Raw genomic sequence first — 13,944 nt, 5'->3', positions numbered from 1 at the left:
TAAGCTTCCCCTGTCGGTCATTCTTGAAGGGTTCTGACTGTAGTAAAGAGATGCTGTCACCAGGTGGAGACAGTGAGCCTTGGTTACACCCGCATGGGCGGGGCAGCCAATAACCCACCCCACCCTGATTCCTGGGCACAGTCAGTGTTGTAGAGAGAAGTCACTGCATAAAACTGGATTAAGGGATGGACCATCAAGGGACCACTTACAGACCTCAAACTGTAAGGTGCCAAAACACCATTGGAAAATGTGTTTTAACTATTAATTCAGATACCACCCAAGACATGGCTCCTGATGTAAATGGCAAAATGAAATGCACCCACTTCCACAGAAGCAGAGAGCACTCTCGAGTGGTAATTAAAACAAATAATAAAATAAAATGGAAAACACTTCTCACTGGTGCAGTCCTCTCTCCCTCTCAAAAGGGTTCTTCAAAGCTTGTGGCATATTGTAACTGGAGGCTGTGTCCCCATCTCTGAGGCAGCAGCTGACAGTCTGCTGAGGACAGTTCAGGCAGCTTAAATTCTGGAACTGGATAATGCATAATAATGTGATGTTTACCAACAGAAAGTATTATCTAGATTTTCATTGGTGCAATATTGGCATATTATTCTGCATAATCAATGCATATAACAAATCTCTCCTTTTAAACAGAAAGGAAAAGGCTGCCGTATTAATAGAATATCTATCTATCCCCATTCCCACTAAACACATGTTGAAAAGGGACGCGTGTTCTTAGGGTGCTGAGGCAGATCCCTGTGTGTCAGGCCCTGGTGGCTCAGACCTGCTCAGGGGCTTGGCTGGGGAGGCACTCCCGGGATGGGCTGCCAGGGAAGGGACAGGAGACTACCCCAGAAGCTTTATCTCAAAGGCAACTCTGCCCCAGCAGCTGCTTTATGAAGGGAGTGAAGGAGGGCTAGTCCTTAGATGCTCTTTTTCCTCCCCTTTTATGATTGTGTGTGTGTGTGGGGGGGGGGTGGGGTGCTAAGAGGAAGGAGTTAGAAGGAAAATGTGGGTTGAAGATGCAGTTAAAAAATGGCAGGTTCCCCAAGAAGCATAAAGTCTTACGAGGAAGGAGACATGAGGCCAAGTCCGTGTCAGATTGCAATTCACCTGGCTTCGCAGTTGCAGGGGACACAACCTCTGTTCCCACCACAAAGAGTCACTACATGCCAACCGTTCACCAGCCAGGGGGATGAATAAAGATGCTTCCTGGACATACAGATCCAAAGGGGAAGGGAGGAAGCAAGGAAGGAAGGGCAAAATAAGAAAGGAAAAGGAAACCTTTGTCTGCAGCATCACATTCATTACATGGCAATTATTAACTGTGTCACAGGCATGGGTAGGTCTTTGTGTCAGACTAATTTAGATCCCGTTAATGAAAATTACTTCCTCTTTGCAGAGCCCGTACCCCATGTGGCTTTCTGAGGTTCAGATGAAGTATTCAATTAAGCACAATTTGAATAAATGCCAATTATTCCCTGCTTTGAGTTCCCCTTCTGAATCATCCTTGTATGCGCCATGATGTAGAGAGGAAGGGGGATCGACATTTCTCCTTGAAGTCAAGTCCAGGGATGGGATTTTAGGGACAACTGGTTTACAAGGATACATGATAACAATGCTGTCGGGGGGGAAAGAATGCAAGAGGCAGGCAGTTTTCCCCTGGCCCAGGCTAATTCAATCCTGTCTGATGATTTTCGATTAACTCCTATTCCTCCTGGGCGAAAGGACACTATTCCTCTGCAGTTAATTTGGTGAATACAGAGGATCTAGGCCTCAAGCCCTAGGTGAGAGGCAGTGCAACATAGTGGGTAAGCATATGGATCCGCTCCGTTCCGAATACTGGCTCTGTCATTTATTTTCCATACGATCTTGGCCTATTAGTTAACCTTTCTTGATTGATGGAGGTATATTAGTTTTCTATTGCTGTTATAACAAATTACCAGATTTAGTCGCTTAAAATGACACAATTTTACCGTGTAGTTCTGGAGGTCAGAAGCCCGAAATGGGTCTCATGGAGCTAAAACCAAGGTGCCTACAGGGCCGCATTCCTCCTGGAGGCTCTCGGGCAGAATCTACATCCTTGCCTTTTCCAGCTTCTAGATGCTACTCCCATTACTTGGCTCTCAGTACATCACTCTGACCTCTGCCTCCTCAGCCATAGCTCATTTTCTGGCTCTGATCCTCCTGCCTCATTCTATAAGAACCCTTGTGGTTACATTAAGTTACCCACATCAATAATCCAATAAGTTAAAAAAAAAAAAAAAAAAAAGGGGCGCCTGGGTGGCGCAGTCGGTTAAGTGTCCGACTTCAGCCAGGTCACGATCTCGCGGTCCGTGAGTTCGAGCCCCGCGTCGGGCTCTGGGCTGATGGCTCAGAGCCTGGAGCCTGTTTCCGATTCTGTGTCTCCCTCTCTCTCTGCCCCTCCCCCGTTCATGCTCTGTCTCTCTCTGTCCCAAAAATAAATAAACGTTGAAAAAAAAATTAAAAAAAAAAATAATCCAATAAGTTACCCACACCAATAAACCAATAATATTCCTATATCAAGATCCCTAACTCAATCATACCTGCAAAATCTCTTAGGCCATGTAAGGTAGAATATTCACAGGGTTGGGGGATTAGGATGTGGACAGCTTTGCAGGGGGGTCATTATTTGGCTTACACAGGAGATAAATATATGAGATAATTCATAAGAATGTTAATTTTTTTAATGTTATTTACTTTTGAGAGAGAGACAGAGCATGAGCGGGAGAGGGGCAGAGAGAGAGGGAGACACAGAATCCGAAGCAGGATCCAGGCTCTGAGCTGTCAGTACAGAGCCTAATGTGGGGCTCGAACCCATGAACCATGAGATCGTGACCTGAGCCAAAGTCAGATGTTCACCCGACTGAGCCACCCAGGTACCCCTAGATAAGTCATAAGAACGTTAGGAGCATTAAATGACTTAATGTTTTGTCAAACACCCAGAACATTTGTTAAATAAAATGAGTATAACTTCCCTCTGGGAAACAGAGCCTGAAAATATCCAGACCTTGAAAGATTATGTCAAGGAGTAGCAACCAATGCAATACCCACTATTGCCAAATGTGCTGTTAATAGGAGATCATTCCTGAAGGGAGGCAGATCTCAGAGCAGAAGGAGTCCCTCCCAGCAGGAAGCCAAATAAAACCCCTGTGCTCACTACCTTTGTGGTATTTTGAAATCATTTTTCCTTTGGCCTCGCAGAGACTGACCACCTTAGGAAAATTGAGATGAATAGCAAATTGGCCAGAATAGCAGGGGACCACCCATGTCATGGATTCAAGAAGAAGCGCCCCATGTGGTAAGAAGGAAGTTGGCAAAGCCTTTTTATATCAACACACACACAGAGAAAAAGGTTTACTCTGTTCTGGCCCTCGGCAGGTGCTCCTGGAACCCTTGTTTGAAACTGATCCCAAGGCATGGGCCAGGCTGGTCTCACATCCTCAGCAATGTCTGCCTGTGATCACACTCTGACTCTATCTTCGTCCCTTTTATCTTCTATATCGTAAACTAACATTTTCTCTACTATACACGATGGGGCCATACGTTATAAAAATCAAGTGAGGATTATCCCGGATAGAAGCAGGTGCACTCATGTGATAGAACTTTCTTTTTTTTTTTTTTTTAATTTTTTTTTTCAACGTTTATTTATTTTTGGGACAGAGAGAGACAGAGCATGAACGGGGGAGGGGCAGAGAGAGAGGGAGACACAGAATCGGAAACAGGCTCCAGGCTCTGAGCCATCAGCCAAGACCCCGACGCGGGGCTCGAACTCACGGACCGCAAGATCGTGACCTGGCTGAAGTCGGACGCTTAACCGACTGCGCCACCCAGGCGCCCCGTGATAGAACTTTCAACACAGAAAATCTAAGATGCATTTAATGGAAACTTATGATTGCTTTTATGCTGTGCAGTAATTAGGACAAAAAGGCCAACATTTCATATGACTGTAATTAGCATTACTCTTTAATTGCTGGATGGAATATTCAGATTTCTACCATCACCGTGTTAACTCTCTAAAAGCTATAGCAACAACGTCAACGGCAGCCAAGACCAGCCAGCAAAATCCCTTTCGGCCTCTAGGGGGAGCCCAGCGCTTCTCCCTGTCCTGCCATTTTCACTCCCTACCGTGTTGTCTACCAAAGGGCAGAAAGAGTCAAGACAGGGACATAAGTTGAAGAATGAAGGGTTCTGAGAGAGGAAGGATGTGGTCTTTTCGCCCAGGGAGGCACACAGTCCAAGGGAAGGTGCAGCCCTCTGCTTCTCTTCTCTCTACTGAGCCTCTTGCCTCACCTGATAGGCGTGGTCAGGGGCCTGGGCGAATGAGAGCTGAGCAAGCATGGAGACCAGGAGGGTGCCTGCCTAGTCCCAGAACAAGCGCAGCGCTTCCAATCTCGGGCACTGGGATCTTCCAGGCCTGGCCTGCCCCCCTCACTCCAAAAGAGGCAAGACAGGAGGGCTGGGATTTGGGCTCAGGAGAGAGAGCCACCAAGGCCATAAAACTGCCTTAGATGTAGGTCTCAAGCTGTTGGTGAACTAGGCCAGAGGACTGTCCCCGGGGATTGCATCGAGGTGGGGTGTGTGCCTGACAGGATCAGAGAACATGTAAATGCCCGACCAGATGCTCTGTGCTTAGTGTTCCCTAGGCACTGTGGGAGGGGCCTCTGGGACAGATCAGGACTGGGTGCTGTGAACCTGGTTTCCTCCCAGCCTCTCCAGACAGCTATATATTCATATGTATCCAGACACAAATAAACGTATCCTTTAAGTGGCTTACAGTCTTTACCAACACTCCCCCCGCCCCCACGCACACACACGCACACAACTTGCACATACCCACACACAGACTGGAACAACACATGCATTGACTCGCACCACACTACACTCACTCCCACCACATTACCTACATTTTCGGCTCTATTCTCCTTCCCTGAAGCTGGCATTCCCTGTCTCAGATCCATCCCAGTTCCTGGTTCTGTCACATACCCCAGGCCCATTCATCACTGAGTATCTACTTTGGTTCTAACTACTTTATGAGCATTATGCCATCTAATCATCATAATGACATGAAGAGGGAGGAAACAGATTATCCCCATTACACAAATGAGGAAACTTGTGGCTCAGAGAGGTTAAGTGATTTGTCTAAGGTCACACAGCTGGGAAAAGGCAGAGCCAGGATTTGAACTCAGGTCTGAATGAACTCAAAGCCTGTGCTGTTTCTAATATGTCCTATGTGTCACATAGATATATAAAAGGCTTTTATAAACCATGGAGGGCTTTTGCAATGGGAGTCAAAATGGTAATCTCTAGTAACTGGCATTTCTGGTAATGGAATCCTGATGACAATATTCACAGGGTGTTTTCAGAAATACTACAAAATCTGAACATTCTAAAACACCAAGCAGGCAACATGTTTTCAGGGGAAAACATGAACCCTCCACCAGGGTTTACCAGAACCCTCCACCTCTATGAAAGCAATTAATTGTTGAAGGCCATAAAAAGTCATGCTCAGTGAAAGCTTCTGTGGTGGCCTAGACAAGATAACTGGGTCCCTGTCACCCTAAGTGTCACTACCTTACGGGCAGGGCAGAGATGAGGCAGCCCCTTTCTCACTACCCCAGGTCGTGGCGGTAGCTGGATTCCTTGGGCAGCATGCCCCCTAAAAATTACTTCCTGAGAATGAAAACTTAGGCCACACAGATGTCAGGTGAGGCAGGGGGTTCTGGATGCCACATCCAGCTCCCCTAGATTAGCAGAGGGGCGTGAAAGAACACAGATCCAAGGTTGCCCTCCCTGCTGTCCACACCCCAATGGTGGGTGCAAGACAGGTATGGCCATCAAGGCTCTTGTTAGACAAATTAAGGGTATTCAGCTTGCTGGGGTGACAGAGGGGTTCTCACTGAGATGTTCATGCGGAGGTGGACAAAATATAGATCCAAGACCCAGAGGCTCTGCAGAGCACTGGCGTCATTGGCAGATGCATTACCGGAAGCCTCACAGGCATTTAATTTCCTAAGTGTTTCAGGGGGCGGTGAGCACTTCAGAGCCTAATTCATCTTCGTTGTCTTCATTACAGAGAACTCTCTGATCGCTTTAATCCTCCCCCTGCCACAGGAAAGAGCCATTTGTTTCTTTAATGGCTGAGCTTTCACTAGCTAAGTGGTTGCTCTGAGTCACGACAGAAGGTGGGCAGAAGGTGAAGCTGTCCTGAGGATGGAGGGGGGTGGGGCAGGGAGGAGACTGGATGTGTCTAGCCCAGACTGGGGTGGGGGGAGGGGAGGGAGAGGTAGGATCAGGGAGAGGGAGTATGGCAGTGAAACTCTGGACTCCAGATTCAGAAAGAACTGCCATTTGCATGGAGCTTGTTCATGCTCTCTCCCCACCCCGAGCCCCCTCCTTCCAAGGGATCAACGAGGTTCCAGGAGGGGGGGCCAGTCACTGCTCATGATAAAAAAAAAAAAGGGTCTCTGCACATAGAGCTACAGGATGTCTGAGCTGGAAGAGACCATGCCCATTTTACAGATAAGGAAACTCCAGTCTGGAGGCTCCCCACTCAGGGCTGCGTGCCACACATTCAAAGGCCAGTAATAACAACATTGATGCTGGCTTCCATTTATTTAAGTTTCTAAGTGCTGGGAACTCTAGCAGGAGTTTGCATTCGTTAGTTTAATTTAATTAAAATCAAATAAATTAAGCAAATGATTGATAACTAATTAAATAACCAACCATTTAAAATTAATTAATTAAATTAACAATTAAAGTTAAATTAGTTTAATTTAATTCTTATTTCAACTTAGTGAAGTATATAGCATTCAACCCCATTCACAGATGAGACAAGTGAGGCTCAGAGTGAATTGCCCAAAGGATTATTACAGGATTATAATATAGCAGAGAAGCTTCTATTCTTTTCCCTCCGGGGAATAAACTATATAAAATAACTAGAAAGGCATAAACATCATTAGAAAAGTCAACGTTGCATTGTGAGGCGTAGCCTGCAGGGAAAGGAGGCAATTCTAGAGAGGCATCAGGGCAGGCTTTCCAGAAGTTTCTGGGATAGAAGTTGGAACAGGAAGCAGTGGCAGCTTTGGCTAGGAGAAACAGAGATTGGAGCTAAGAGACAGGGAAGATCTCGGTTGGAGGCCGGAGGATCCTCTAACTTAGAGCTCAGCACCTAGTGGAATTTACAGAGGCTTAACACCCACCTGATCCACCACCCCCACCCCTTAGTAGGGAAGAGGGAGGCTGAGTATGATAGAGGTGGGACAGGATAGAGTACTATAATCTCAGAGCTCAAGGCTCTGAAAAGTCCCCTTATTCAATGTTTTCAAACACATGTAGCAATGAAACCCTTTTTCTCCAAATAAAACTCTATGTGGAGCTCAACTCTACAAAAACATTGAGACTGATAGAGGGGTTGAGGCTCTGAATCAAGGCTCTGATCCCAGCCCTGTTTCTATGGAGGCAGAGAAGGGAAGAAACTCTCTGCAGGGTACAGTGACAGGCAGGCAGCAACAAGTCTGGGACACAGAATTTTAGAGGCGGTCCGGGGACCTTCCCATGGGTCTCTGCCTCCTGGGATGCACCGCTGTGGATGGAGACAGAGGAAGGCCCTGTGGCGGTCAGGATGGAAAAGCGAGGTACACGGTAGACTCATGAAGATGCTCCAAAGGCAACGAGGTCTGTGGAGGACATTTTCCTTTACCTAGAACGTGACTAACAGGACTGTGTGCTGCCAGGCCTCATTGTCTCCCTCTTCCCCAGAACCTTCGCCCTGGCCTCCTAACCTCTGTCTTCATGGCTACAGGCCCCGTGCTTGATCCTCCCTGAGCTTCTCACCTGATCCCGGGTGTAAGGCGTATCCACTCTCTGCTTGTCGCTGCAAGCTTCCAGGAGGACACGGATGGCATTCAGCTGCAGAAGCATCTCGCAGGCCATCGTGTCAAAGAAGGTGATGTTGGCAAGGGCCGCAGAAGCCAGCAGGAAGACTTCCCCAGACGACGCCTCTTGGCACAGTTCTGCACGGTGAAGAGGGAGAAAGCAGCCTCACTGCCAAGCGCTTTCGTATCAGGCATTTCATTTGGTTCCCGCAATTGCTCTGGGAGAACATCTGGGCAGGTGTTATGATACCCATTTTACAGATGAGGAAAGTAATTACTGAAGAGGGAAATTTATCTCTCTATGTAAGTGGCAGAGCTGGGATTTGAATCCTGGTGTATGACCCGCATTTACTCCGTTACCCAGCAAGTATTTACCGAGTGAACACTACATGTCGGGCACTGTCTTGGGATGGCATGGTGAACAACACAGAGCAGGTCTTTGCCCCTGTTAAGCTTACATCCTAGTAGTGGGCGAGAGAAAATGAGCTTTTAAAAGAAAATAATAAAATTATTGCAAATTCTAATGTGAGGGAGAAAATAAATAAGTGCTAAGACAGAGAAAAACCAGAGGCCCAGGGGGGTGCATAAGGAGAGTCTCCCTAAGAATGTGAGAACTGAGACTGTAAGGGGAAAATGGAGCAATCAGGAGAATACCTGTGGAAGAACATGTTCTAGGCCAAAGACACAGCAGCATGTACAAAGGCCCTGAGGCAGTAAAGAGCTCCTAGTCCGTCTGTGTCTCCAGCAATGTACATTAGACTGCTCCTGAATTTGTCTTAAGAAGATGAAGTTAAAACATAAGGACTTTACCCTTCCAGCTGCCAACAACAGAGCTTCAGGGTTTCCTCTGATCCCAGAATAAGGGTCACATGGCTGAGGAAAAGTCTTACACCAAGCCCCTGAATGCAGGCTCTGTCTTTCTGATCCTAGTGGCCATAACCCAGACCTAACCAGAGTCCCCCACTTACCATCTGTAATGGTACCAATGAGTCTGATGGGTCTTTAAAGAGGAGAGAATCTCCCCCAGGCCCCATTACTCTCCACAATTTCACACATTCCCCCACGGGCTCCACTTGGCCCAGAATGGACTCCTGCCTCAGGAGGAGGTGTGAAAGGGCACAGTGGCACTAGTCATGCATCCTAGTGGATCTAACTTCTGACCCTCAGCTCCAACTTGACCATCGATCAAGGTGCTTCCTGGGTCTAGGTCCTCTCCTACTGATAACACCCTTATGAAAACACAGGAAGATAAACCACACATCAGGAAAGTACCCCCAGCGGAGAATGTTCAGGAAGAGTTGAGCTATGTTCAATCCTGATCCCTAATTCTGGCTTCCAAACAAAGAATCCGTACATCCAGGTTCTAATATTGAAGCTGGCACCCCTTGGCCCTTTGAGTGAATGCAGTCCTGGCCCCTACCTAAAAAGGGACAGAAAACAGTATTGGTTGTGCCCTGCCCTGTGCCATGACATTCTGAGCACCCTTACGGTAGAAAATTGCTGTCTCTGTTTGCAGATGTAGAAGCCGAGGCTCAAGAAAACTACTAGTAACAGCAAGACTCCCATTTATTGAGTTTACTCTGTGCAAGGCACTGCTGTATATCTCCGACTTCATGAAATCATTCCATCCTCACAACCACCCAATTTTCCATCGCAATTTTATAGCTGAAGAATTGAGGGTTCCAATACTAAGCGATGTTCCCAAAATTGTGGAATTGAGATTATCGGTAACTGGCACGGCCTAGAATCAAGTACGGGTCTGCCTGATCCCAGTCCCCATTCCTTCTGTGTCCCAGGCTGCCTCTCATCCCTGGGCCTCTTTGACTTTTTCCTAGTGATGATCCTGCAGAGTTAGGCTTCAGCACTACCAGGAGGGCAATGTCTGCCCCTGGGCGGTGCTGTGCCCCTCAGCCAGGTGTGACCAATGAAGCAACTCAGAATCTCGATCTAAGCACCCAGAGCAGGGCCACAGATTCACCCAGGAATGAAGAATTCTACATATTCTCTTTTCCAATGACTGCCCCATGCTCTAATTTTGGGAAACCATTGGGAACAGCCAACCTCTTCCAGGCCACCTCACTATACTCAAAGTTTGGAGTGAGATGACAGGACTCACTGGCCCACTTTGCTGTAAAGATTTCTTCTAGATCCAAACACCCACACTAATTCTTATACAGTCACGGTTGCCGCCAACGCAGCAATTATTAACACAACCATCTAAGTGCCTTTTAATTTGGGTGCACATTTATTTAAACTACAGTCTGAGTCACCTGGGATGCGTAAGAAAGATTAAGCTGAGGATTCCAGTGACTCATTTATAAATGTTTCCAGGGAATAGCAAGAAATTGGAGGGCTATTTCCCACCAAAGAACAGAGCCCTGGCATCCTGCCCAGAAGATGTATCCTATCTGCTGACTCTCAGAGCAAACTCCACAATGCATCTTCATCAGGGTGAAATAAATAGAGAGGATCCTTTCCTTCAGGGAGAAACCCAACCTGGGCAAAGTTGGAATGGAGAAAGGGCAGTAGTGATAGCTCGTTTAGACTATATAGGTTTTGGTATGTTTGTTTGTGGCTATTTTGGCAATCACTTATACATTGGGAGATTTTCTATAAAACTTAGGAATCTTGTCTTATCTTTAAAAATTGGCCTTTTCTACATGGCAACAATTGACAGGAGTTTATCAGTGACCTCCCCCCTCTTTCGTCAGTGCTCATGCTTTTCAATTCCATACAAGATTCAAATTTTCTTATTTTCTTCTTCCATCTGGCCCTCTTCAACTCATTTATGTTCCCGCTTGGGTTCGGAGGATGGCTGAGTAGGAGAGAATCCTGGCATAAGTGAATCCTAACACTGTTATGTTTCCTCAAGAAGGTTCCTCAACCTCCCTGGGCCTAGGTTTCTCCTACTATAGAGTGAGCATTTAACTTCAGGGTCTCTTGAGTTCCCTCCAGCCAAGACTTTCAACTATTGACTTCTGTGTTTTCTCAACTTTGAATAAATGTGGATATTGGCCAATTTATTTATCCCAGCCTGGCCTATCGGTGCCACTGCCCCAGTGACTAGAATCAGCCATAAAGTCAGCTTAGCTGATGACTCTTAGGTTCAAAATATTCGTAGATCTTAAAATTCTAGAGCTAGAAGACTCAAGAGAAATGGTTCCAACCCAATGTTTTATATATTAGGGGAAAAGTACTCACAGATCTTAAAATTCTAGAGCCAGAAAGACTCAAGAGAAATGGTTCCAACTCCATGTTTTATATATTAGGAGAAAAGTACTCATAGATCTTAAAATTCTAGAGCCAGAAAGGCTCAAGCGAAATGGTTCCAACCCCATGTTTTATATATTAGGGAAATTGTGAGATGGTAGCATCTCACACAGGGCCCGCACGGGATTGCCGGACAAAAGCTACTTGTTGAGGGGATGAATGGAAAGACAAAAAAAATCCACACCCGAATATTCTGACTCCAAATCCAGTCTGTGCTGCCCCTAAATTTGTGCTATTCCAAATCTTTCCAGCCCTGGTGTGATGATTCCAAGAGTGAACCCTAAATCTTCTGATGAGATTAACTTTCATTCAGTTTCAATAAGATATGGACGCAGTTGCAGAGATAAGGATAGAAGTAGAAACACACATCCTTGCCAGCACCTACAAAAGAAAGGATGTGGATTGCCAAACAAGTTTCCTGAAGATTTGATCCAGACAAGTCCTGGTTTATGCTGTTTGGCAAAGGAAAACTGGAGGAAGAGAGTATTCTAGATCTCAGGCTATGATTCTCCAACCAGAGGACATAAATCTGAATAGGGGAACCTACAAGCATCAGAGTTTTCAAGGCCTCACGATGTGGGATCGGGGTGGGGGACTGCAGGTGGTGGGCTGGGGTGTGCCAGTGCCTTCTGAGAAGCTTTTTGCCTCATCATTGCTGCCACATTCATTGTGTGCAATAGTCTGAGACTTTAACTTTAGTAACAAAGCCCATCAGAGTCTCTCTGGCCAAGGATCTGACCCCAAAATTCAAGGTCCTACACTTCTCCATGGGGCTTGTCCTGGTCTCCGATCTGAAAGGCCAGTTCATCCCAATGTGACCTCAGATCAGGGAGCTTCTCAGAGGGCGGCATGCATTTTAACGGGAGACGTGACAACAGAGCTCTTTAAATCCTGATGCTGACACATTAACAGTGGGATTTCAGCTAGCGTGACATCAATTCAGGAGCTACGTGGGGTGCAGCGAGTGTGGGTGTCGGGGGGCAGGAAGGCCTCGTTGGCCTCTCCTGAAGACAACTGTGACAAGTCCCACTCACACAGCAGGCCCCTCCCGCCCAGGGTGACTCACTGACAAGAGCTGTCACGATTTCTTCCATGCTCTCCAGAAAGCTGCCGAGGTGCTGAGTAAAGGGCAGGTGTGGGGAGGTGACCTGGGCAACCACAGCCGCAGCCTCAGCCCGTGTGGCCTCTGAGTGGCTGTCATCGGTCAGGATGTCGGCCAGGCAAAGAACGCCGTCCACCTGCAGGGGAAGAGAGGACACGTTCCCGTGTCTCCTGGGAGAGTGCCACTGCTCATGACAGTAATGAGACCGACACAAACCCCTTTCAGGGTCCAGCGCTGGATTCCCAGAGCAAGCCAGGACTTTGTGTGGAGCCAGGGACAACCCGGTGGCAAGGCCCCCAGAATGACCCCAAGTCCGGCATCTGAAGGCCTATCCTTTGGCTCCAGCAGAGATCAGTGACCTCCCACGGGCTTCTTAGAGAGCAGACATCAAGCCAAGTGCCCAAGGGCTAAGCCCTGACCATCCACCACAGCAAAATACAGTAGAAAGACCAGTCACTTAGAACTCCCACATCCTCGAGCTCCAACCCCAGCCCCCTCATACTTGCACTGTGTGACTTAGCGTTACTTGCTTAACCTCTCTGAGACTCTGTATTCTCCATCCACCAACAGGGTGTTGGGGGTTAAGGCGATGAAACAGGCAATGCGGATCCAGGAAAGATGCTTGTCAAATGTTGGCTCCCTCCCCCCTTCCTTGGGTCAGCACTGGGCTGAGATCAACGTCCTTCCCCCCCATCGTGTCCTCCACCACCCTCCCCTCCCACCCCCAAAAGAGGGCTGCTTCCCTGGAGGCTTGCTCTCTCTTCCCAACCAGAGAGGAACGAACCTGGCATGGTGGGATAGGGATGCCGGATAAAGACTTCAGCTTCCCAGTTCTGCCCCGATCAGACTTCATCTTGGCACAACGACAGCTTCTGCTTGTCAAGTGCTCACCACGTGCCAGCCAGCCCTCCAAGCGCAGTGCATGCACCATTTAGTCCTTGTAATAACTCTCTGAGGCCAGAATTATTAGTATCCCCATTGTAGACAGGAAGAAACTGAGGCACAGAAAGGTTCAGTGACTTGCCCCAGATCACAGACTTTCAGAGTAGTTGGTTGAGAATTTGAACCCCAATTGTCTAGCCTCAAAGCTCATGGTTTTTACCAGGACATCATACTGCCTCCTGAGGAGTGGAACTCAGACCTCCACCTACTGACACCATCAAAGGTCAGTAGATGAGGCTTTCTGGAGAAAGGCTGGGTGAGTGGGTGGGTAGTAACTTATCAAGGTTGGCTCAGCAGGGCTCCTGCAGCCCCTTAGATGCCCCAGGACACCAGCCTGCCTGAGGACCCTGTCACCAAGCACCAAGACGTCCTTCGCCTGTTAGGAGTCGGGGGTAGGGATGAGACCAGGGAAGAACCAGGGAGAGGTGAAAGGGGGAGAAACCTGTGCTGATGCTCCCCTTGCCTGCCATAGGTCTGGGCCTCCTGTCCCTACACTCTCACTTACTGCCACTCAACTTAAGCGGGTCTCCAGAGGTCAGTGTTTCTTTTGACTAATTACCACCACTGAGTTCTGGGCCTCCCTTAAATGGCTCTTGGGAGCTGTAAGGTCCATTAGCTGTAAAAGCCTTTGGCAATCTCAGACTCAAAAGAGACAAATGTGGGAACAGGAGCTGGGGGAGCTGTCCGCAATAAAACTCACCTGTGTGTGCCTAATAAAGAAGAACAAACAGC

The 13,944-nt window shown here is 47.6% G+C and overlaps 1 protein-coding gene across 1 annotated transcript in view; it reads right to left on the bottom strand.

The window, feature by feature from the left end:
• Positions 1-13,944, bottom strand: part of INSC (INSC spindle orientation adaptor protein) — a 126,730-nt gene that overhangs the window by 13,434 nt on the left and 99,352 nt on the right. Inside the window, exons 8-9 of the mRNA XM_045484617.1 lie at positions 12,235-12,406; positions 7,858-8,036 (exon numbers count right to left, since the gene is read on the bottom strand). Coding sequence (XP_045340573.1) covers positions 7,858-8,036; positions 12,235-12,406 — 351 coding nt within the window. The remainder of the gene's footprint in view (positions 1-7,857; positions 8,037-12,234; positions 12,407-13,944) is intronic.

The sequence above is a fragment of the Leopardus geoffroyi genome, chromosome D1 (genome assembly GCF_018350155.1).
Source record: "Leopardus geoffroyi isolate Oge1 chromosome D1, O.geoffroyi_Oge1_pat1.0, whole genome shotgun sequence".
Classification (NCBI taxonomy): domain Eukaryota; kingdom Metazoa; phylum Chordata; class Mammalia; order Carnivora; family Felidae; genus Leopardus; species Leopardus geoffroyi.
The sequence above is the reverse complement of the archived record's forward strand: the minus strand, read 5'-3'. Positions and strand labels throughout refer to the sequence as shown.